Source organism: Larus michahellis, chromosome 16 (assembly GCF_964199755.1).
Source record: "Larus michahellis chromosome 16, bLarMic1.1, whole genome shotgun sequence".
Classification (NCBI taxonomy): domain Eukaryota; kingdom Metazoa; phylum Chordata; class Aves; order Charadriiformes; family Laridae; genus Larus; species Larus michahellis.
In genome coordinates this window covers 2,335,413-2,358,867 of record NC_133911.1, presented here as the reverse complement: position 1 = coordinate 2,358,867, position 23,455 = coordinate 2,335,413, and the positions used below count along the sequence as shown (strand labels likewise).

At 63.7% G+C, this 23,455-nt stretch overlaps 1 protein-coding gene across 12 annotated transcripts in view; it reads right to left on the bottom strand.

Moving 5' to 3' along the window:
- CROCC (ciliary rootlet coiled-coil, rootletin) overlaps window positions 1-23,455 on the bottom strand; it is a 39,232-nt gene that overhangs the window by 4,381 nt on the left and 11,396 nt on the right. For all 12 annotated transcript variants that reach the window (XM_074609513.1, XM_074609525.1, XM_074609516.1 and 9 more), the window contains 19 exons: window positions 18,310-18,471; window positions 17,546-17,690; window positions 15,149-15,517; window positions 13,593-13,786; window positions 13,373-13,500; window positions 11,793-11,944; window positions 10,298-10,399; window positions 10,085-10,219; window positions 8,442-8,573; window positions 8,115-8,353; window positions 5,835-5,994; window positions 5,531-5,698; window positions 4,149-4,485; window positions 2,491-2,618; window positions 2,296-2,416; window positions 1,135-1,292; window positions 827-1,030; window positions 538-738; window positions 307-456 (listed from right to left, as the gene is read on the bottom strand). In XM_074609513.1, coding sequence (XP_074465614.1) covers window positions 307-456; window positions 538-738; window positions 827-1,030; window positions 1,135-1,292; window positions 2,296-2,416; window positions 2,491-2,618; window positions 4,149-4,485; window positions 5,531-5,698; window positions 5,835-5,994; window positions 8,115-8,353; window positions 8,442-8,573; window positions 10,085-10,219; window positions 10,298-10,399; window positions 11,793-11,944; window positions 13,373-13,500; window positions 13,593-13,786; window positions 15,149-15,517; window positions 17,546-17,690; window positions 18,310-18,471 — 3,385 coding nt within the window. The remainder of the gene's footprint in view (window positions 1-306; window positions 457-537; window positions 739-826; window positions 1,031-1,134; window positions 1,293-2,295; window positions 2,417-2,490; window positions 2,619-4,148; window positions 4,486-5,530; window positions 5,699-5,834; window positions 5,995-8,114; window positions 8,354-8,441; window positions 8,574-10,084; window positions 10,220-10,297; window positions 10,400-11,792; window positions 11,945-13,372; window positions 13,501-13,592; window positions 13,787-15,148; window positions 15,518-17,545; window positions 17,691-18,309; window positions 18,472-23,455) is intronic.

The following is a 23,455-nucleotide window of genomic DNA, read 5'->3' as shown; positions in this document are numbered from 1 at the left end:
GGGCAATAGGGTGCTGGGGGGGCAATAGGGCGCTGGTGCTGCACAGGAGCAACAGGGTGCTTACACAGGGGTGCAGAAGGGAAGCTGCAGGGGGGCAACAGGGTGCTGGGGGGGGGGTAAAAGGACGCTGGGGGCTGGAGGGGGGGGCATTAGGGTGCTGTGGGGCTGCCTGGGGGTCAACGATGCTGCCCGGGGTGGGCAAAGGGTGCTGCCCGGGGGCAAAGGGCAGGGAATTTGGGGACCCCCACCACCACCACCCCCCCACCAGGGTGGGGTGCACCCCCCCCCCCCGGACCCCGTCCTCACCTCCTGCTGCTGCCGGACCTGCGCCTCCAGCTCCTCCTTGTCGCGCTGCAGGGCCCCCTGCTCCTCCCGCAGCCCCCGCAGCTGCTCCCGCAGCGCTCCCTTCTCCTCCCGCGCCTCCGCCAGCGCCCGACGGGCCACCTCCAGCCCCTCCTGGGACGGGGGACACCCACGGTCACCCCCAACCGACAGCACCCTGGGGGGGGTGTGTGACCCTAGGGTGCCGGCTCCCACCTGCAGCGCCCGGCGGTCCAGCTCGCCGGCGGCCAGGGCGCTTTGGAGCTGCAGTAGCCGCTCGTGGACCAGGGTGCCATCGGCCAACGCCGTCGCCATCGCGCTGGGAGCATCCTCCTTCGAGCCGCCCTCCGCCAAGGCCGCGCTCAAGCGCTCCATCGCCTGCTGCAAAGCTCCGGCGCGCTGCTGGCTCTCGGCGAGCTGCGGCCCGAAACGGGGGCGGAATGAAAAGAATACTCTTGGCAAAACAGGCACAGAACGGGGGATTCGGAGGAATTTGTGCCGTTACCTGTTTCTGGAGCTGCTCGGCGCGGTCCTGCGTGGCCCGCGCCTCCGCTTGCCGCTCGCCCAGGGCCAGCCTCGCCCGTTGCAGCTCGCCCTCCAGCACCCGCTGCTGCAGCTCCAGGCGGGTGCTGCGGCTCTCCGCCGCCTCCAGCCGCAGCTTGGCATCCTCCAGCTCGGCTTTACCGGCTCGTACCGCGCTCATCCTCTCCTGCAAGGCACCGGCAGGCTGGCACCCAGCGGTGAGGGATGGGGAGAGGGGCAGGATGCGGCCCCCCCCCACCACCCACCACCTCTGCCCATGGCGATGCCCACCTGGGCGGCTCGGCGTTCGCCCTCGGCCAGGTGCAGGCTGCGTTCCAGCGCCGTCACCTTCTCCCGCAGCGCCCGGCGCTCCCGCTCGCCCCGCCGCAGTGTCTCCTCCTGCAGCAGCAGCGTGGCCTGGGCGCTGCTCAGCTCCCCGCCGCGACGCCCTGCCGCGGCCGCGACGCCGTTACCCACCCTACCCGGGGCACCCACAGGGGCTTCTACCAGTTTTACTGGGGTTTATGGGGGGTTCACAGGAGATTTTACCAGTTTTACTGGGGTTCCGCAGGGCATTTACCAGTTTTACTGGGGTTTATGGGGGATGTAGGGGAGCGTTTACCAGTTTTACTGGGGTTTATGGAGGGTTCACAGGGGATTCTACCAGTTTTACTGGTGTATACAGGGGATGCACAGGGCATTTCCCAGTTTTACTGGGATTTACAGGGGACGTATGGGGCATTGACCCATTTTACCGGGGACGCAGGGGAGCATTTCCCAGTTCTACTGGGGTTTGTGGGGGATGCAGGGGGGCTTTACCCATTTTCCTGAGCTTTACAGGGGATGCGGGGGGGCTTTTACCAGTTTTACTGGGGTTTACAGGGGATCCATAGAGGATTTTACCAGTTTTACTGGGGTTTGTGGGGGATGCAGGGGGGGCTTTACCCATTTTCTTGAGTTTTTACAGGGGATGCGGGGGGGCATTTCCCAGTTTTACTGGGATTTCCAGGGGATGTAGGGGAGCATTTCCCAGTTTTATTGGGGTTTATGGGGGGGGTTCACAGGGGCTTTACCCATTTTATTGAGGTTTACAGGGGATGCAGGGGGGCTTTTACCAGTTTTACTGGGATTTATGGGGGATGCAGAGGGCATTTGCCAGTTTTACTGGGCTTAGTAGGGTCTGCATCGGTCTTTTACCGGCTTTACTGGGGTTTACTGGGCATGCATGGGGGTTTTACTGGGATTCACGGGATTTGCATGGGCGGTTTTCCCGATTTTACCGATTTTAGGGCCCCACCGAGCATCCCGCAGTCCCAGGCAGCATCACCACCCGCCCCGTGCCTCAGTTTCCCCCAAAGCCCCCGCTCTCCAGCAAGGCTCCAGCACGGGACAAATCACCCCGAACCCCACCGTTTGGGGGGATGCGCCCCCCTGAAAATACCCCTCCGTCACCTTCCTCACTCTCAGCCACCAGCTTCTGGAGCTGCTGTGCCCGGGCACCGGCGTTGTCCCGCTCCTCTTCCGCCTCCGCCAGCCGTCGGCCCAGGCTGCTCACCTGCACCCGCAGCTCCTCCTGGGGCGAGAAAATGGGGTGAAAAGGGGGCTTTTTGGGGACGATGGGAGCGGGGAGGGGAAGGGGACGCGTACCCGCTCCCGCTGCGCGTCCTGCAGCTGGCGCAGGAACTCCCGCAGGGCTGCCCGCACCGCCTCCGGCTCCGCAGCCGCCTCGGCGTCCGGGGTGGAGCCGGGGCTCCCCGGCCCCTCCGGTCCCCCACCTGTATGGGGACAAACCATGGTGGCGTGGGGACATCGGGGTGCAGCACCCAAGGGAGGATTGCAAGCCGCAGCGGGGTGCGCCACAACGGGATGCACCCGTGGGATATGGGGGACCCTGGGGATGTAAGAGATGGAGCAGTGGGGTATGGGGGACCCCCAGGGATGGAGCAATAGGGTATGGGGGACCCACAGGGATGCAGGGGATGGAATAATAGGGTGATGAGGGACCACCAGGGATGGAGCAATGGGGTATGGGGGGCCCCAGGGATGCAGGGGGATGGAGTCATGGGGTGACAAGGGACCACCAGGGATGCGGAATGGAGCAATGGGGTGTGGGGCACCCCCAGGGACATAAGAGATGGAGCAGTGGGGTATGGGGGACCACCAGGGATGGAGCAATAGGGTATGGGGGTCCCCCAGGGATGCAGGGGATGGAGCAATAGGGTGATGAGGGACCACCAGGGATGCAGGGGATGGAGTAATGGGGTGTGGGGCACCCCCAGGGACATAAGAGATGGAGCAGTGGGGTATGGGGGACCACCAGGGATGGAGCAATAGGGTATGGGGGTCCCCCAGGGATGCAGGGGATGGAATAATAGGGTGATGAGAGACCACCAGGGATGGAGCAATGGGGTATGGGGGGCCCCAGGGATGCAGGGGATGGAGCAATAGGGTGATGAGGGACCCCCAGGGATGCAGGGGATGGAGCAATAGGGTGTTGAGGGACCACCAGGGATGCAGGGGATGGAGCAATGGGGTGTGGGGCACCCCCAGAGACATAAGAGATGGAGCAGTGGGGTATGGGGGACCACCAGGGATGGAGCAATAGGGTATGAGGGACCCCCAGGGATGCAGGGGATGGAGTAATGGGGCGATGAGGGACCACCAGGGATGGAGCAATGGGGTACGGGGACCCCCAGGGATGCAGGGGATGGAGTAATAGGGTGATGAGGGACCACCAGGGATGCAGGGGATGGAGCAATAGGGTGTTGAGGGACCACCAGGGATGCAGGGGATGGAGCAATGGGGTGTGGGGCACCCCCAGAGACATAAGAGATGGAGCAGTGGGGTATGAGGGACCTCCAGGGATGGAGCAATAGGGTATGGGGGACCCCCAGGGATGCAGGGGATGGAGTAATAGGGTGATGAGGGACCACCAGGGATGAGGGATGGAGCAATGGGGTATGAGTGACCCCCAGGGATGTAGGGGATGGAGCAATGGGGCATGGTGGGGGGCCCCAGGGATGTAAGAGGGGCAGCCGTGGGGCATGGGGGACCCCAGGGATGTAGGGGACAGAGCACTGAGGTGATGGGGATGCAAGGGCTGGAGCAACAGGGTATGGGGACCCCCCAAAGGGATGCAGTGGATGGAGCAACAGAGTGACGGGGACGCGGGGGATGGAGCAATGGGATACCGGGCCCCCCAGGAGTGCAGGATGCGGAGCACCGCAGCGGGATGCGCTGCAGCAGGATGCATCCCCTGCCCCTAAGCGAGGGACGAGGCACTGGGGGTCCCCAGGGACTCTCACCCTTGTCCGGGGAGCTGGTCTGTACCCGGCCGATGCCCATGGTGCGGCGCAGGGCTGACTGGATGCCTCCCAGGCGGGTTTCGGCAGCCCGGCGCAGGGCCTCGCCGCGGGCCAGCTCGGCTTCCAGCCCCTGCGCCCGCCCCTCGGCCGCGCTCAGCCGCAGGCTCAGCTCCGCCGCTTCGCCCCGCGCCGCCTCCACCTTCAGCTGCAGGTTGCGGGCATCAGCCAGCAGCTTCTTCTCGTTGCCACGAGCCTCCTCCAAGCTGCGGGCCAGGTCCTTCTCCCGCTGCCGGAATTCGCCCTCTGCCTCCGACAGCCGCCGCTGCAGGTGCTGGAGCTGGGAGAGGGGGCGGGGGGGCGGAAAGGGGGTCACAGGGGAATGGTTGGGGTGCAGGATGCAGAGAGATGGGTGATGGGTTACAAGGAATGGGGCAACGGGGGATGGAGGACCCCCAGGGATGGAGCGACAAGGGACGGAGGACCCTCAGGGATGGAGCGATGGGGGATGGAGGACCCCCAGGGATGGAGTGATGGGGGATGGAGGACCCCCAGGGATGCAAGGGATGGAGCAATGGGGTGATGGGGATGCAGGGGATGGAGCAGTGGGGTATTGGGGACCCCCAGGGATGCAAGGGATGGAGTAATAGGGTATGTGGGACCCCCAAGGATAGAGCAATGGGATATGGGAACCCCAGGGATGGAAGGGACACCAAGGGATGCAGGGGATGGAGCAACAGGGGATGGAGGATCCCCAGGGCTGGGCGATGGGGGATGGAGGACCCCCGGGGATGCAATGGATGAAGCAACAGTGGATGGAGGATCCTCAGGGATGGAGCAATGGGGGATGGAGGACCCCCAGGGATGGAGTGATGGGGGACGGAGGACCCCCAAGGATGCAAGGGATGGAGCGATGGGGTGATGGGGATGCAGGGGATGGAGCAGTGGGGTATTGGGGACCCCCAGGGATGCAAGGGATGGAGTAATAGGGTATGTGGGACCCCCAAGGATAGAGCAATGGGATATGGGGAATCCCAGGGACAGAAGGGACCCCAAGGGATGCAGGGGATGGAGCAATAGGGTGACAGGGGACCCCCAGGGATGGAGGGGATTCAGCAACAGGGTGATGGGGGACTCACAGGGATGCAGGGGATGAGAGCGGTGGGGCGCTGGGGACACAGGGGACCGAGCAGTGAGGTGACGGGGGCACCCAGGGACATGGCATCAAGCAACGGAGTAGTGGGGACACCCGGGGACACAGCTATGGGGCAAAAGGCCAGGGACACCTCGATACGCAGGGTACCGAGCTGTGGGGCGATGGGGAGGCGGCGGGAGGTGGGGCAGCGAGCAACGGGACACTGGGGACCCTGAGGGACGCCCCCCACCTCCTTCCTGGCGGCCTCCGTGCTGGCCTCGCTCTCCGCCACCTTCTGCTTGAGGCCGAAGGCTTGGCGGCGGCTCTCCTCCTCCCGCTGCTCCTCCAGGGCCACGCGCGCCTGCAGCTCGCCCACCTCCTTGCTCCTCTTGCTGTTCTCGCTGTCCAGGTCCTTCACCTGCCCACCCAGGAGATGGGGGCGGCTTGGGGACACCCCCGATGGCTGGGGAAGGCTGGGGGGGGGCGATGGGTGGGAGGTGGGGGGCGGGGAGGGGGGAGGAGGTCCCTGCCATCCTCCTCCTCCTCCTCCTCACCTGCCGGCGCAGCTCCTGCAGCTCGCGGCGGGCGTCGAGGCGGGCGCGCTCCAGCTCCCGCAGGGTGGCCCGCAGCTCCGTCACCTCCCGTTCCGCCGCCGCCCGCCCGTCCTCCACCAGCGCCAGCTGCTGCTCCTTCTCCTCGCCGGCACGCTTCAGGCTGACGGAGCAGGGGTGGGGGGGACAAGGGGTTGGCATCACCCGCCCCGGGAGGCATCACCCTGGCCCCAAGCATCTCCCCATCCCTGGCATCGCCCCAAGCATCGCCCTGTCTGGAGCCAGCCCCGGTCCCAAGCGTCCCGCTCCAAGCCATCCCCATCCCATGTATTCCCCCACCCCTGAGCATCCCCCCCGCCTTAGGTACCCCCCCCTGCCGGGTATCGCCCTATCAGGGCAGCCCCCACCCTGAGCACTGCCACCCCAAACTCCCCCTCTGTCCCCCAGCATCCCCCTCTAAGGCACTGCCCCATCCCAAGCACCGCTCGCCCCGTGCATCCGCCTTGTCCCGGGCATCCTGTTCCAGTGCATCCTCCGATCCCCAAACTTCCGTCCCCTTGTCCCAAGTATCACCCTGACCTGGACCCATCACCCTCCAAGGCATCACACCATCCCCTGCATCTCCCAACGTGAACATCCCCACGGCCTAATCGTCACCCCGACCCTGAGCATCATTCTCCAAGTCATCGCACCCTCCCATGTATGCCCTTATCCCAAACATCACCCAAACTCTGAGCATCACCCACCAAGTCATCACACCACCCCATATGAGTCCCATCTTGAGCATCCCCCTTGTCCTGGCCATCACCCCGACCCTATCTATCGCCCTCCAAGACATTGCACCATCCCCTGCATCTCCCAACTTGAGCATCCCCATGTCCCAAGCATCACCTCAACCCCAACCATCGCTCTCCAAGTCATCCCACCATCCCATGTAAGTCACAACTTGGCATCCCCTTGTCCCGAGCATCACCCTCCAAGGCATCGCACCATTCCCAGCATCTTCCAACTTGATCATTCCCCTGCCCTGAGCATCACCCTGACCCCAAGCATCACCCTCCAAGGTGCTGCATCACCACATCTAAGTCCCAACTTGAGCATCTCCTTGTCCTGAGCATCACCCTGACACTGAACATCATGCTCCAAGGCATCACACCATCCCTTGTATCTCCCAACTTGAGCATCCCCATGTCCCAAGCATCACCCCGACCCCCAGCATCACTCTCCAAGGCATCGCACCATCCCCTGCATCTCCCAAATTGGGCATTCCCCCTGTCCTGAGCATCACCCCGACCCCGAGCATCATTCTGATCCTGAGGATCACCCTTCAAGGTGCTGCATCACCCCATGCAAGTCCCACCTTGGGCATCCCCATGTCCCATCCATCACTCTTGTCCGAGCATCATGCTCCAAGGCATCCCACCATCCCCTGCATCTCCCAAACTGGGCATCCCTTTGATCCCGAGCGTCACCCTTGTCCCCAGCATGACCTTCCAAGGCATCCCACTATCCCCTGCATCTCCCAACTTGAGCATCCCCTTGTCCCAAGCATCACCTCAACCCCAACCATCGCTCTCCAAGTCATCCCACCATCCCATGTAAGTCACAACTTGGGCATCCCCTTGTCCTGAGCATCACCCTTGTCCCGAGCATCACCCTCCAAGGCATCGCACCATTCCCAGCATCTTCCAACTTGATCATTCCCCTGTCCTGAGCATCACCCTGACCCCAAGCATCACCCCGACCCGCACCCCCCAAGGTGCTGCATCACCCCATATAAGCCCCAACTTGGGTATCCCCTTGTCCTGAGCATCCCCCTGACCCCGAGCATCCCCCTCCAAGGCATCGCACCATCCCCTGCATCTCCCAAATTGGGCATTCCCCCTGTCCTGAGCATCACCCCGACCCCGAGCATCATTCTGATCCTGAGGATCACCCTTCAAGGTGCCGCATCACCCCGTGCAAGTCCCACCTTGGGCATCCCCATGTCCCAACCATCACTCTTGTCCGAGCATCACGCTCCAAGGCATCCCACCATCCCCTGCATCTCCCAACTTGAGCATTCCCCCTTGTCCTGAGCATCGCCTTGACCCCAAGCATCACCCTGACCCGGAGCATCCCCCTTCAAGGCATCGCACCATCCTCTGCATCTCCCAACTTGAGCATTCCCCTTGTCCCAAGCATCACGTCGACCCCGAGCATCACCCTCCAAGGTGATGCATCCCCCCCATGTACGTCCCAACTTGGGCATCCCCTTGTCCTGAGCATCCCCCTGACCCTCACCTGATGCGCTCGCCCTCGGCGCGCCGCAGAGCCGCCCGCAGCTCCTCGTTGGAGCGCCGCAGGGCTTCTTTCTCCCTGGCCTCGTCTCCCAGGGCCCGGCGTGCCTCCTGCGCCTGCCGCCGCTGCGCTTCCTGGCCCTCCCGGCTCTCCCGCGCCTCCCGCTGCGCCTCCAGCAGCTCCCGCCGCCCCGCCGCCCGCGCCTCCGCCACCAGCCGCAGCTGCGCCCGCGCCTCCTCCGCCTGCAGCCGGGGTGGATGGAAGTTGAGGGGGTGGGGGCGTTCTGGGGGGTTGGAAAGGGTCTGGGGCGGGGGGCGGTTTGGGATTCACCTCCCGCAGGGCACTGTCCCGCTGCTTGGCCGCCGCCGTCGCTTGCTCACGGAGAGTCTTGGCCTCGCGTTCGTGGGTGGCTGCCGTCTCCTCCGCCTGGGCCCGCAGGCTGCGCAGCTCCGCAGACAGGCTCTGCAGAAGGTTGAGGGGGGGGTACAGCACCCTGAGTCCCCCCCGGCAGTGTCGGGGTCCCGGCAGGGGATGGCAGTGGGGACGGAAATGCTTGGGTACCACATGTCAGCATCCCCATCGCCAGGGAGATTGCAATGGGGAGTTGTGGGGGGGGGAGCTTGCAATTAGCGGGCTGCAAGGAGGGGGGGGGGTCACTAGAGCAGCTACAAGCACGGGGAGTGTGTAGTGGGGGGGCTTGCAATGGGGAAGGTGACCATCGGGCATTGGGGGGTGCAATAGGGGAGATGGCCAGGCATGGGGGCTTGCAATGGGGGGGGCACAGAGGACGCCCAGGCATGGGGGGGGCCATAGGGGATGCTCAGGCATAGGAGTTTGCAATGGCGGGGGGGCATAGGGAATGCCCAGGAATAGGGGTTTGCAAGGTGGGGGGACATCGGGGACACCTGAGCACAGAAAGAGGGTCAATGCTTGGACACGGGGGCTTGCAACATGGGGGGGTGGGGGGGGCAACCCTCAGGCATTGGGACTTGCAATGGGGGGGTGACACCCAGGTACGGGGGCTTGGAAGCGGGGGTGGCACTGAGCATGCCCACGCATGAGGGTTTGCAGCAGGGAGGGTCATAGGGGATACCCAGCCATGGGGGTTTGCAACGTGGGGGGGCCATAGGGGATACCCGGCCATGGGGGTTTGCAATGGGGGGGGGGGGCATAGGGGATACCCAGCCATGGGGGTTTGCAATGGGGGGGGAGCATAGGAGATACCCAGCCATGGGGGTTTGTAATGGGGGGGGGCATAGGAGATACCCAGCCATGGGGGTTTGTAATGGGGGGGGGCCATAGGGGATACCCAGCCATGGGGGTTTGCAATGCGGGGGGAGGCATAGGGGATACCCAGCCATGGGGGTTTGCAATGGGGGGGGGGCCATAGGGGATACCCAGCCATGGGGGTTTGCAATGCGGGGGGAGGCATAGGAGATACCCAGCCATGGGGGTTTGTAATAGGGGGGGGCCATAGGGGATACCCAGCCATGGGGGTTTGCAATGGGGGGGGAGCCATAGGGGATACCCAGCCATGGGGGTTTGCAATGGGGGGGGAGCCATAGGGGATGCCCAGCCATGGGGGTTTGCAATGGGGGGGGGGGCATAGGGGATGCCCAGCCATGGGGGTTTGCAATAGGAGGGGGCACAGGGGACACCTGGGCAGGGGGGTTTGCAATGGGGGGGGGAGATACGGGGGACACGGAGGACTCCCAGGGATCGGGGGTTGCAATGGGGGGGCCACAGAGGATGCCCAAGCATGGGGGTTTGGAATGGGGAGGGGGGCACAGGAGACACCTGGGCATGGGGGTTTGGAATGCGGGGGGGGGAGGACATAGGGGACTCCCAGATACGGGGGGGTTGCAATGGCAGGGGACACCCAGGCATGGGACTTGCACTGGGGGACACGTGGGGCTCTGTGCCATTCTGGGGGGGGGTGGTCCCGGGACTCCCCCCCCCCCTCACCCACCCACCTGCTCCTTCTCCTGGTGGTCGGTGACCTCTCGCCGCTGCTGCTCCAGCTCGGCCGTGGCCTCGGCCAGGCTCTGCTGCAGCCCCCGCAGCGTCTCCCCCAGCGCCGCCCGCTCCTCCTCCTGCAGCGCCAGCGCCTGCGGGGGGGGACACGGCTCAGCCCGTGGTGGGGGGACACGGGAGCTGGGACATGGGGGGACATCGGGGACACCCACCTGTTGCTTCTCGCTCTCGCGCTGCCGCCGCGTCACCGCCAGCTCGGCCACCAGCTCCTCCTGCTCCCGAGCCAGCCGGCCCCGCTCGGCCTCCAGCTCCTCCTGCCACCCCCAAAAAATCAGCATCGCGCCCCCAAAAAATCAGCACCGGAGCCCATCAAAACCCATGGTGCCCCAAAAGTCACCACGGCAGCCCCAAAATCACCGCTGCACCCCGACAATCAGCATTGCGCACCGAAAAATCAGCATCGCGCCCCAACGGCCAGCGTTGCACACCCTCCCCCCCGCCAAAATCAGCAGCACGCCCCCTAAAAATCGGCGCCGTGGTCCGAAAAATCAACATCGCCCCCCAAAATCAGCACTGCGCCCTCCCCAAAAGCACCACCACGCGCCAAAGATCAGCATCACGCCCCCTAAAACTCAGTATCGTGACCCCAAAATCAACACTGCACTCCAAAATCAGCATCGCGCCCCCCCAAAACGAGCATCGTACTCCAAAAAATCAGCATCGCACCCCAAAATCAGCATCGCACCCTCTCCAAAATCACCATCACACTCCAAAAATCCACATTACGCCACCTAAAACTCAGCATCACGACCCAAAGATCAACACCGCGCTCAAAAATCAGCGTCGTGTCCCCCCCAAAAACCAGCACCACGCTCTAAAAATCAGCATCGTGCCCCAAAAATCAATATTGTGCCCCAAAATCAACATCGCACCCCCCCAAAATCACCATCGCGCTCCAAAACTCAGCATCACGCCCCCTAAAAATCGGCATCGCAACCCAAAAGTCAACACTGCACTCCAAAAATCACCATCACACCCCTTAAAAATCGGCATCGCGACCCAAAAATCAGCATCGTGCCCCAAAAATCAATACTGTGCCCCAAAATCAGCATGGCACCCCCCCCAAAATCACCATCGCGCTCCAAAAATCAGCATCACGCCCCCTAAAAATCGGCATCGCGACCCAAAATTCACCATTGCACCCCAAAATTCACCATTGAACCCCAAAAATCACCATCGCACCCCAAAAATCACCATCGCACCCCCTAAAAATCAGCATCGCAACCCAAAAATCAACTTTGCACCCCCCCAAAATCACCATCGCGCTCCAAAAATCAGCATCACGCCCCCTAAAAATCAGCATCGCGACCCAAAAGTCAACACTGCGCCCCAAAATCAGCATCGCACCCCCCCAAAATCAGCATCACGCCCACTAAAAATCAGCATCGTGACCCGAAAGTCGGCATTGCACCCCAAAAGGAGCGTCGCGCTCTAAAAATCAGCATCACGCCCCCTAAAAATCGGCATCAGGCCCCAAAAACCAACACTGCACCCCAAAATCAGCATCACGCTCCAAAAATCAGCATCGTGCCCCCTAAAAGTCATTCACGTGCCCCAAAACCCAGCGTTTCTCCCCAAAAACCAGCATGCCCCCACCCCCCCACCCCTCCCAAAAAAAAAAAAAGCCCGCAGCCCCCCCGGTGCCACCTTCTCGCGCTGCAGGCGGTCGAGCTCGTCGCGGTGGGCGTCGCGGGCGCTCTGCAGGGCCACCGTCACCGCCGCCGCCTCGGCCGCCGCCACCGCCTGCCGCCGGGCCTGCAGCTCCTGCTCCCGCTCCAGCCGCGCGGCGCTCAGCTCCGCTGCAGGGACACCCCCCCCCCCCGCAGCGTGTCAGTGGGGAACCCCCCCCACCCCCCAACCCCGGCCCGGGGGTGGGTTAAGGGACAAGAGCAGGGACACGGTGGGGACGCGGTTGCAGGTGGATGGGGATGGATGGGGAGGGGGGAAGAGGGACGGATGAGGATGGAGATGAGGACGGGCAGAGATGGAGAGGGTGGATGGGGATGAAGATGGGGATGGATGGGGATGGAGCAGGGAAGGTGGGGATGAAAACGAAGATGAGGATGAAGAAGGGGATGGATGGGAATGGGGATGAAGACAGGGATGAAGAAGGGGATGGATGGGAGTGGGGATGAAGACAGGGATGAAGAAGGGGATGGATGGGAATGGGGATGAAGACAGGGATGAAGAAGGGGATGGATGGGAATGGGGATGAAGACAGGGATGAAGAAGGGGATGGATGGGAATGGGGATGAAGACAGGGATGAAGAGGGGGATGGATGGGAATGGGGTCAAGATGGGGATGAAGAAGGGGATGAAGATGGGGATGAAAAAAGGGATGGATGGAAATGGGGTCAAGATGGGGATGAAGAAAGGGATGGAGAGGAACGGGGATGAAGATGGGGATGAAGAAGGGGATGGATGGGAATGCGGTCAAGATGGGGATGAAGAAGGGGATAAAACGGGGATGAAGAAAGGGATGGACGGGAATAGGGATGAAGACAAGGATGAAGAAGGGGACGGATGGGAATGGGGATGAAGACGGGGATGAAGAAAGCGATAGATGGGAGTGGGGATGAAGACGGGGCTGGATGGGAATGGGGTGAAGACGGGGATGAAGAAGGGGATGGATGGGAATGGGGATGAAGACGGGAATGAAGAAGGGGACAGATGGGAATGGGGATGAAGACGGGAATGAAGAAGGGGACGGATGGGAATGGGGATGAAGACGGGAATGAAGAAGGGGACGGATGGGAATGGGGATGAAGATGGGGCTGGGTGGGAATGGGGTGAAGATGGGGATGAAGAAAGGGATGAAGAAAGGGATGGATGGGAATGGGGTTGAAGACGGGGATGAAGACGAGGCTGGATGGGAATGCAGATGAAGACGGGGATGGATGGGAATGGGGTGAAGACGGGGATGAAGAAAGGGATGAAGAAAGGGATGGATGGGAATGGGTATGAAGAAAGGGATGAATGGGGATGAAGATGGGGATGAAGAGGATGGATGGGCATGAGGATGAAGAAGGGGATGGGCATGGGGATGAAGACAGGGATGAGGATGAAGATGGGGATGGATGAGGGGATAGAGATGGATGACAGTGGTGAGGATGAAGGCCGGGATGAATACGATGAGGATGAAGATGGAGATGAGGAGGAATAGGGATGGATGAGGATGAAGATGAGCGTGGATGGGGATGGAGATGAGGATGGCCGGGACCCCTCACCCTCCAGCGCCTCCTTGGCCTGCAGCAGGCTCCGTCCCTCCGCCTCCAGCTGCTGGTTGCGGGTGTCGAGCTGGGCCAGCTGCTGCTGCAGCTGGAAGATGCTGCTCTCCAGCCCCTCCTTCTCCGACCTGCCGAAACACCGCCCGCCACGCTGCCCAAACCGCTGGGGATGGTGCGGGGTGGGGAAGAGACACCCTCACACCCCCCCTCCAGCACCCACCTAAGCCCGGCCGCCTCCTGGGCCTGATCCTGGCCGTGGCGCTGGGCGGCGGCGAGCTGGACGGCCAGGCTGGCCCCCTCCTTGGCCAGTCCCTCGCGGGCCCGGCTGAGCCGCAGCAGCTCGTCCCGCAACCGCTCCTGCTCCCCCCGCGCCTGCGCCAGCGCCTCGCCCGCCGCGTTCTGCTCCTGCACCGCCTGGCGGGGCGCGGGGCGTCAGGCGGCCGCTTGCCCCATAGCGTCCTCCCAGTTGCCCCATGCATCCGCCGTGGTCCTCCCAGCAAGTCCATGCATCCTCCCAGTTACCCCATTCACCCTCCCCATCCCTCCCAGTCACCCTCTGCACCCTCCTAGTTGCCCCCTGCACCCTCCCCATCCCTCCCAGTTGCCCCATGCACCATCCCAGTCACCCCCTGCACCCTCCCCATCCCTCCCAGTTACCTCATTCACCCTCCCCATCCCTCCCAGTCACCCTCTGCACCCTCCTAGTCACCCCCTGCACCCTCTCCATCCATCCCAGTTATCCCATTCACCTTCCATATACCTCCCAGTTACCTCATTCACCCTCCACATCCCTCCCAGTTGCCTTATGCAACCACTCCATCCCTCCCAGTCACACCTTGCACCCTCCTCATCCTTCCCAGTTACCCCCTGCACCCGCCTATCCCTCCCAGTTGCCCCCTGCATGATCCCGGTCACCCCCCGCACCCTCTCCATCCCTCCCAGTCACCCCCTGCACCCTCCCCAGTCACCCCTCGCACCCTCTCCATCCCTCCCAGTCACCCCTTGCACCCTCCTCATCCTTCCCAGTTACCCCCTGCACCTGCCCCATCCCTCCCAGTTGCCCCATGCATGATCCCAGTCACCCCCTGCACCCTCCCCACCCCTCCCAGTCGCCCCCTGCACCCTCCCCGTCCCTCCCAGTCGCCCCATATACCCTCCCCACCCCTCCCAGTCGCCCCCTGCACCCTCCCCATCCCTCCCAGTCACCCCATACACCCTCCCCACCTCTCCCAGTTCCCCCCTGCACCCTCCCCGTCCCTCCCAGTTACCCTCTGCACCCTCTCCATCCCTTCCAGTTACCCTGGACACCCTGCCCATCCCTCCCAGTAACCCCATTCACCCTCCTAGTCGCCCCCTGCACCCTCCCCATCCCTCCCAGTTACCCCATTCACCCTCCCCATCCCTCCCAGTCCCCCCCTGCACCCTCCCCATCCTTCCCAGTTACCCCATTCACCCTCCCCATCCATCCCAGTCCCCCCCTCCACCCTCCCCATCCCTCCCAGTTACTCCATTCACCCTCCCCATCTCTCCCAGTCACCACTTGCACCCTCCTCATCCTTCCCAGTTACCCCCTGCACCCGCCCCATCCCTCCCAGTTGCCCCATGCGTGATCCCAGTCACCCCCTGCACCCTCCCCATCCCTCCCAGTTACCCCATTCACCCTCCTCATCCTTCCCAGTCGCCCCCTGTACCCTCCCCGTCCCTCCCAGTCCCCCCTGTACCCTCCCCGTCCCTCCCAGTCGCCCCCTGCACCCTCCCCTCCCCTCCCCGCCCCACCTGGCCCAGGTGCTGGCGCAGCCGGAGATGCTGGCCCCGCAGTGCCCGCAGCTCGCCCCGCAGCCCCCGCCAGCCCTCCTCGGCCGCCCGGCGGGCCCGCTCCAGCCCCAGCCGTTCGGCCGCCCCGGCCCGCCGGCCCCGCTCCAGCCTCCCCCGCAGCGCCGCCAGCTCCCGGCCCAGCTCCCGGCTGCGGCTGCGGCCGCTCTCCCGCTCCTGCTGCAGCCGGGCCAGCCCCCGGGCCAGCTCCCGCCGCTCCCGGGCCAGCCCGGCCGCCAGCTCGCTGGTCCTGGCCAGCGCCTCCCGCAGCCGGGCCGCCTCCGCCGCCGCCGCCCGCTCCGCCGCCGCCCGCTCCCCGCAGCTGCTCTGAGCCTGGGGAGGGGGGGGGGACAGCGCGGGTGGGGGCACCTGCTGCTTGGGGGGCACTCAGGGCATGGGGGGGACCTGCTGCATGGGAGCACCCAGGGCACGGGGGGGACCACGGCATAGGGAGCACCCAGGCCATGGGGGGGACCTGCTGCATGGGGGCACCCAGGGAACGGAGGGCACCCAGGGCATGGGGGGGGCACCTGCTGCTTGGGGGGCACCAAGGGTATGGGGGGGCACCTGCTGCATGGGGGGCACCCAGGGAACGGAGGGCACTCAGGGCACGGGGCGGGGGGGGGGGGGCACCTGCGTCTTGGGGACACTCAGGCCATGGGGGGAAACCAGGGCACAGGGGGGACTTAGGGCATGGGGGGGGCACTTGCTGGATGGGGGGCACCCAGTGCATGGGGGGTGACCCAGGGCATGGGGGGGTACCAGTGCTTGAGGGGGACCTGCTGCTTGGAGGGCACCCAGGGCATGGGGGGCACCAAGGGTATGGGGGGCCACCCAGGGCACGGGGGGCACCCGCTGCATGGGGGCACCCAGGGCATGGGGGGGACCACGGCATAGGGAGCACCCAGGGCATGGGGGGGACCTGCTGCTTGGGGGCACCCAGGGAACGGAGGGCACCCAGGGCATGGGGGGGGCACCTGCTGCTTGGGGGGCACCAAGGGTATGGGGGGGCACCTGCTGCATGGGGGGCACCCAGGGAACGGAGGGCACTCAGGGCACGGGGCGGGGGGCACCTGCGTCTTGGGGACACTCAGGCCATGGGGGGAAACCAGGGCACAGGGGGGACTTAGGGCATGGGGGGGGCACTTGCTGGATGGGGGGCACCCAGTGCATGGGGGGTGACCCAGGGCATGGGGGGGTACCAGTGCTTGAGGGGGACCTGCTGCTTGGAGGGCACCCAGGGCATGGGGGGCACCAAGGGTATGGGGGGGCACCCAGGGCACGGGGGGCACCTGCTGCATGGGAGCACCCAGTGCATGGGGGGGACCACGGCATAGGGAGCACCCAGGGCATGGGGGGGACCTGCTGCTTGGGGGGCAACCAGGGCACGGGGGGCACCAAGGGCATGGGGGTGCACCTAGTGCATGAGGGGGACCAGGGCATGGGGGGGGGGGGGGGGCGCGACCAGGGCATGGGGGGCAGCCAGTGCATGGGGGGACCCAGTGCATGGGGGGAACCAGAGCACTGGGGGCACGCAGAGCGTGGGGGGGGACCTGCTGCTTGGGGGGGCACCCAGGGCATGCGGGGGACCTGCTGTTTGGGGGGCGGCACTCAGGACATAGGGACACCCAGGACATGGTGGGCCAACCAGAGCACGGGGGGGCAACCAGAGCACGGGGGGCACCAAGGGCATGGGGGGGACACCCAGGGCATGGGGGTTACCAGTGCTTTGGGGGAAGCCCAGTGCTTGGGGGGGCACCCAGTGCATAGCGGGGGGGGGGGATCTGCTGTTTGGGGGGTACCCAGTGCTTGGGGGGGGTACCAATACATGGGGGGGGACACGACCCAGTGCTCAGGGGGCACCCAGGGCACGGGGGGGGACACCCATTGCTTGGGGGGCACCCGCTGCATGGGGGGGCACCCAGCGCATAGCCGGGGGGAACCTGCTGTTTGGGGGGTACCCAGTGCTTGGGGTGGGGGGGGGTACCAATACATGGCGGGGGGGGGGACAACCCAGTGCTCAGGGGGCACCCAGCGCATGGGGGGTGGGGGGGTACCAGTACATGGTGGTGGTGGGGGGGGACCTGCTGCTTGGGGGGCACCCAGCGCACAGGGGGCACCCAGTGCTTGTTGGGGGGGGCCCGACCCAGTGCAGGGGGGAGGGGGGGTCACCTGCTGCATGGTGTGGGGGGGGGGGGGGACGACTTGGTGCAGGGGTTGCACCCGCCGCAGAGGGGGCTAAGCCTGATGGGGGTGGGTGTTGTTGCACCCACTGCACAGGGCTGCACCCGCTGCAGGGGGTCCCGGGGGGGGGAAGTGGGTGGGGGGGGGGGGTGGGGGGGTGTGGATGGGGGCACCCACCTTGCTGAGCGCCTCTGCCAGCGCCTCCCGCTCGCCCCTCGCCACCTCGGCCTCCATGGCCGCCCGCCTCAGCGCCTCCCGCGCCTCCAGCAGCTCCCGCTGCGCCCCGGCCCGCTGCGCCTCCAGCTCCTCCGCCTGCTGCTGGCTAACGGGGGGGTGGGGTGGGGGGGGAACGGGGAAGGGGGGGGGAAATGCAGCACCCACTCTTTTGCAGCACCCGCTTGGGGGCAGCAGGGCCTGCTGCACCCGCTTTTGGGGGGGGGGGGGGGGCCCTGAGGGGAGCCACTCGCGGGGGGGTTGCAGCACCCGCTGAGATTTTGCGGCCCCCACTTGGAGTGGGGGGGGGGGGGGGTTGTTCCAGCACCCCACTGAAATTTTGCGGCACCCACAGGGTGGGGGGGTTGCAGCACCCAGTTTGGGGGTGGGAGGGAGGTGGCAGCACCCACATCGGTGGGGAGGGGGCTTCAGGGGACCATCCCGGGGGGCCTTCAGGGGCCCCACTGAGATTTTGCAGCCCCCACTTGATGGGGGGTTACAGCACCCACCTTTGGGGGGGGGTGGGGGGGGGAGGTTCGAAGGACCCTCTTGGGGGGGGGTGCAGGGGACCCACTGGGATTTTGCAGCACCCGCTTTGGGGAGGGGGATGCTGCAGCACCCACTATCTCGCAGCACCCGCTGTCACGCAGCACCCCGGGGGGGGGTGGCAGCTCCCCCCACCCTCCACGTGTTGGTGTGTCGTGTCACCCCCCCCGCCTCGCCCCCACCTGTGCTCCAGCTGCTGGCGGGCGTCCTCGGCGGCGCGGGTGGCCTCGTCCCGGGCGTCCTCCAGCCCTTCGCCCCGGCGCTGCAGCTGCGCCCGCTCCTGCTGCAGGGCACCCACCCGCTGCTGCTCCTCCGCCAGCGCCTCCTCCGCCCGCAGCCGCTCCCTGGCGGAGGGACAGGCGGCCAGCGGTGGGCAGGGGGACGGACAGGTGGACACAGACGGACAGACGGACACAGGCGGGCGGACAGATGGACATGGGCGTGCAGATGGATGGACGGACGGACGGACACAGGTAGGCAGATGGACACGGGTGGGCCGATGGACGGACAGGTGGACACGAACAGACGGATGGACATGGGTGAGCAGGCGGATGGACAGGCAGACATGGACGGACAGATGGACACAGGTGGGCAGATGGACAAACAGGTGGACACGAACAGACAGACGGACACGGGTGGGCAGGCGGATGGACAGATGGACACAGATGGACAGATGGACACGGGTTGGGTGGACAGATGGACATGGGCGTGCAGGTGGATGGAGGTGGACACGTGGACACAGGTGGGCAGACGGATGGACAGGTGGACACAGACAGACAGATGGACACAGGTGGGCAGGTGGATGGACAGACACACAGGTGAGCAGACGGATGGACGGGTGGACACAGACAGATGGACATGGGTGTGCAGATGGACAGATGGACATGGGTGGGCAGACGGATGGACAGATGGACACAGATGGACAGACGGACACGGGTGGGCGGACAGATGGACATGGGCGTGCAGGTGGATGGAGGCGGACACGTGGACACGGGTGGGCAGACGGATGGACAGGTGGACACAGACAGATGGACACAGGTGTGCAGATGGACGGACAGATGGACATGGGTGGGCAGACGGATGGACAGGTGGACACAGACGGACAGACAGACATGGGTGTGCAGATGGATGGACAGACAGGCAATGGGTGGGCAGACGGACATGGGTGAGCAGACGGATGGACAGGCAGACATGGACAGACACATGGACACGGGTGGGCAGATGGACAAACAGGTGGACACGAACAGACAGACAGACATGGGTAGGCAGGCGGATGGACAGATGGACACAGATGGACAGACGGACACGGGTTGGGTGGACAGATGGACATGGGCGTGCAGAGGGATGGAGGCGGACACGTGGACACGGGTGGGCAGACGGATGGACAGGTGGACACAGACAGACAGATGGACACAGGAGGGCAGGTGGATGGACAGATGGACACAGACAGATGGACACGGGTGGGCAGATGGATGGACAGGTGGACACAGATGGACAGACGGACACGGGTGGGCGGACAGATGGACATGGGCGTGCAGGTGGATGGAGGCGGACACGTGGACACGGGTGGGCAGACGGATGGACAGGTGGACACAGACAGATGGACACAGGTGTGCAGATGGACGGACAGATGGACATGGGTGAGCAGACGGATGGACAGGTGGACATGGACAGACACATGGACACGGGTGGGCAGATGGACAAACAGGTGGACACGAACAGACAGACGGACATGGGTAGGCAGGCGGATGGACAGATGGACACAGATGGACCGACGGACACGGGTTGGGTGGACAGATGGACATGGGCGTGCAGAGGGATGGAGGCGGACACGTGGACACGGGTGGGCAGACGGATGGACAGGTGGACACAGACAGACAGATGGACACGGGTGGGCAGATGGATGGACAGATGGACACAGACAGACAGATGGACACAGGTGGGCAGGTGGATGGACAGATGGACATGGGCGAGCAGACAAATGGACAGGTGGACACAGATGGACAGATGGACACAGGTGGGCAGATGGATGGACAGACACACGGGTGAGCAGACGGATGGACAGGTGGACACGGACAGATGGACATGGGTGTGCAGATGGACAGATGGACATGGGTGGGCAGACGGATGGACAGATGGACACAGATGGACAGATGGACACAGATGGACAGATGGACGGACAGACACACGGGTGAGCAGACGGATGGACAGGTGGACACGGACAGATGGACATGGGTGGGCAGACGGACAGATGGACATGGGTGGGCAGAGAGATGGACAGGTGGACACAGATGGACACGGGTTGGGCGGACAGATGGACATGGGCGTGCAGATGGATGGAGGTGGACACGTGGACACGGGTGGGCAGACGGATGGACAGGTGGACACAGACGGACAGATGGACACGGGTGGGCAGATGGACGGACAGGTGGACACAGACAGATGGACATAGGTGTGCAGATGGACAGATGGACATGGGTGGGCAGACGGATGGACAGGTGAACGCAGACGGACAGACAGACATGGGTGTGCAGATGGATGGACAGACAGACAACGGGTAGGCAGACGGACATGGGTGAGCAGACGGATGGACAGGCAGACACATGGACACAGGTGGGCAGGCGGACGGACAGACGGACACAGACAGATGGACATGGGTGGGCAGATGGATGGACAGACAGACATGGACAGCCACATGGACACGGGTGGGCAGGCGGACGGACAGGCGGACACAGACAGACAGATGGACACGGGTGGGCAGATGGACACACAGATGGATGTGCAGGGACACAGAGGGACAGACGGACACACAAGGACGCAGAGGGACAGACGGACAGATACACACAAGGCTGCAGAGGGACCAACGCGGGGATGCAGAGGGACAGATGGACACACGAGGACACAGAGAGACAGACAGACGCAAGCACAGGGACAGATCCTCCTCAGTGGAGGAGGATCAGAACAGATCCTCCTCAGTGCCATTACACGGCACATGCAGGAGAACAGGGTGATCAGGCCCAGTCAGCATGGGTTTGTGAAGGGCAGGTCATGCCTATCAAACCTAATATCCTTCTATGATAAGGTGACCCACTTAGTGGATGAGGGAAAAGCTGTGGATGTTATCTACTGGGATTTTTGCAAAGCTTTTGACACCGTTTCCCAGAGCATTCTCCTGGAGAAACTGGCTGCTCATGGCCTGGACAGGTGTACTCTTCGCTGGGTAAAAAACTGGCTGGATGGCCGTGCCCAGAGAGTGGTGGTAAATGGAGTTAAATCCAGTTGGTGTCCGGTCACAAGTGGTGTCCCCCAGGGCTCGGTGCTGGGGCCGGTTCTCTTTAAGATCTTTATCAATGATCTGGATGAAGGGATCGAATGCACCCTCAGTAAGTTCGCAGGTGACACTAAGCTGGGCGGGCATGTTGATCCGTTTGAGGGTAGGTTGGCTCTGCAGAGGGATCTGGACAGGCTGGACCGATGGGCTGAGACCAATGGTATGAGGTTCAACAAGGCCAAATGCCGGGTCCTGCACTTGGGACACAACAACCCCATGCAGCGCTACAGGACTGGGGCAGAGTGGCTTGAAAGCAGCTCGACAGAAAAGGACTTGGTTGACAGCCGGCTGAATATGAGCCAGCAGTGTGCCCAGGTGGCCAAGAGGGCCAACAGCATCCTGGCCTGTATCAGGAATAGTGTGGTGAGCCGGACTAGGGAAGTGATCATCCCCCTGTACTCGGCACTGGTGAGGCCCCACCTCGAGTACTGCGTTCAGTTTTGGGCCCCTCGCTACAAGAGGGACATTGAGGTGTTGGAGCGTGTCCAGAGAAGGGCTACAAAGCTGGTGAGGGGTCTGGAGGACAAACCTTATGAAGAACGACTGAGGGAGCTGGGGTTGTTTAGCCTGGAGAAGAGGAGGCTGAGGGGAGACCTTATCACCCTCTACAACTCCCTGAAAGGAGGTTGTAGAGAGATGGGGGCTGACCTCTTCTCCCTGGTGACAAGTGATAGGACGAGGGGAAACGGGTTCAAGTTACGTCAGGGGAGGTTTAGATTAGATATTAGGAGACATTTTTTCACTGAAAGGGTTATTAAACATTGGAATAGGCTGCCCAGGGAGGTGGTGGATTCACCATCCCTGGAGGTGTTTAAAAAAAGGGTAGATGGGGCACTGAGGGACACGGTTTAGAAGTGGCTCTTGTCAGGGTAGGCTAAAGGTTGGACTCGATGATCTTAAAGGTCCCTTCCAACCTCATCGATTCTATGAGTCTATGATTCTATGACAGCAACAGAGGGATGGATGGAGTTTGGGACAGACGGATGGAGCTCGGGACACAGGGATGGACCTCGGGACAGATGGACAGAGCTCAGGAGAGACAGACGGACCTCGGGACAGATGGACAGAGCTTGGGACAGACAGACGGAGCTCAGGACAGACGGATGGAGGTTGGGACACATAGATGGAGCTCAGGAAAGCCAGATGGAACTCAGGACAGACGGACGGAGCTCAGGACAGACGGACAAATGGACCTCGGGACAGATGGACAGAGCTTGGGACAGACAGATGGAGCTCAGGACAGATGGACGGAGCTCAGGACAGACGGACAGAGCTCGGGACACATGGAGCTCGGGACAGATGGACGGAGCTCGGGACAGACGGACAGAGCTCGGGACACATGGAGCTCGGGACAGATGGACGGAGCTCGGGACAGACGGACTAACGGACCTCGGGACAGATGGACAGAGCTTGGGACAGACAGACGGAGCTCAGGATGGATGGACAGTGCTCAGGACACACAGATGGAGCTCGGGACAGATGGACGGAGCTCGGGACAGACGGACTAACGGACCTCGGGACAGATGGACAGAGCTTGGGACAGACAGACGGAGCTCAGGATGGATGGACAGTGCTCAGGACACACAGATGGAGCTCGGGACAGACGGACGGAGCTCGGGACACATAGATGGAGCTCAGGAAAGACGGACGGAGCTCGGGACAGATGGACAGAGCTTGGGACAGACGGACGGAGTTTGGGACACATGGAGCTCAGGACAGATGGACGGAGCTCGGGACACACAGATGGAGCTCAGGACAGACGGACGGAGCTCAGGACGGATGGACAGAGCTCGGGACAGACGGACAAAGCTCGGGACACATGGAGGTCAGGACAGATGGACGGAGCTCGGGACACATAGATGGAGCTCGGGACAGACGGACAGAGCTCGGGACAGACGGACGGACGGACCTCGGGACAGACGGACAGAGCTTGGGACAGATGGACGGAGCTCGGGAAAGATGGACGAACGGACCTCGGGACAGATGGACAGAGCTTG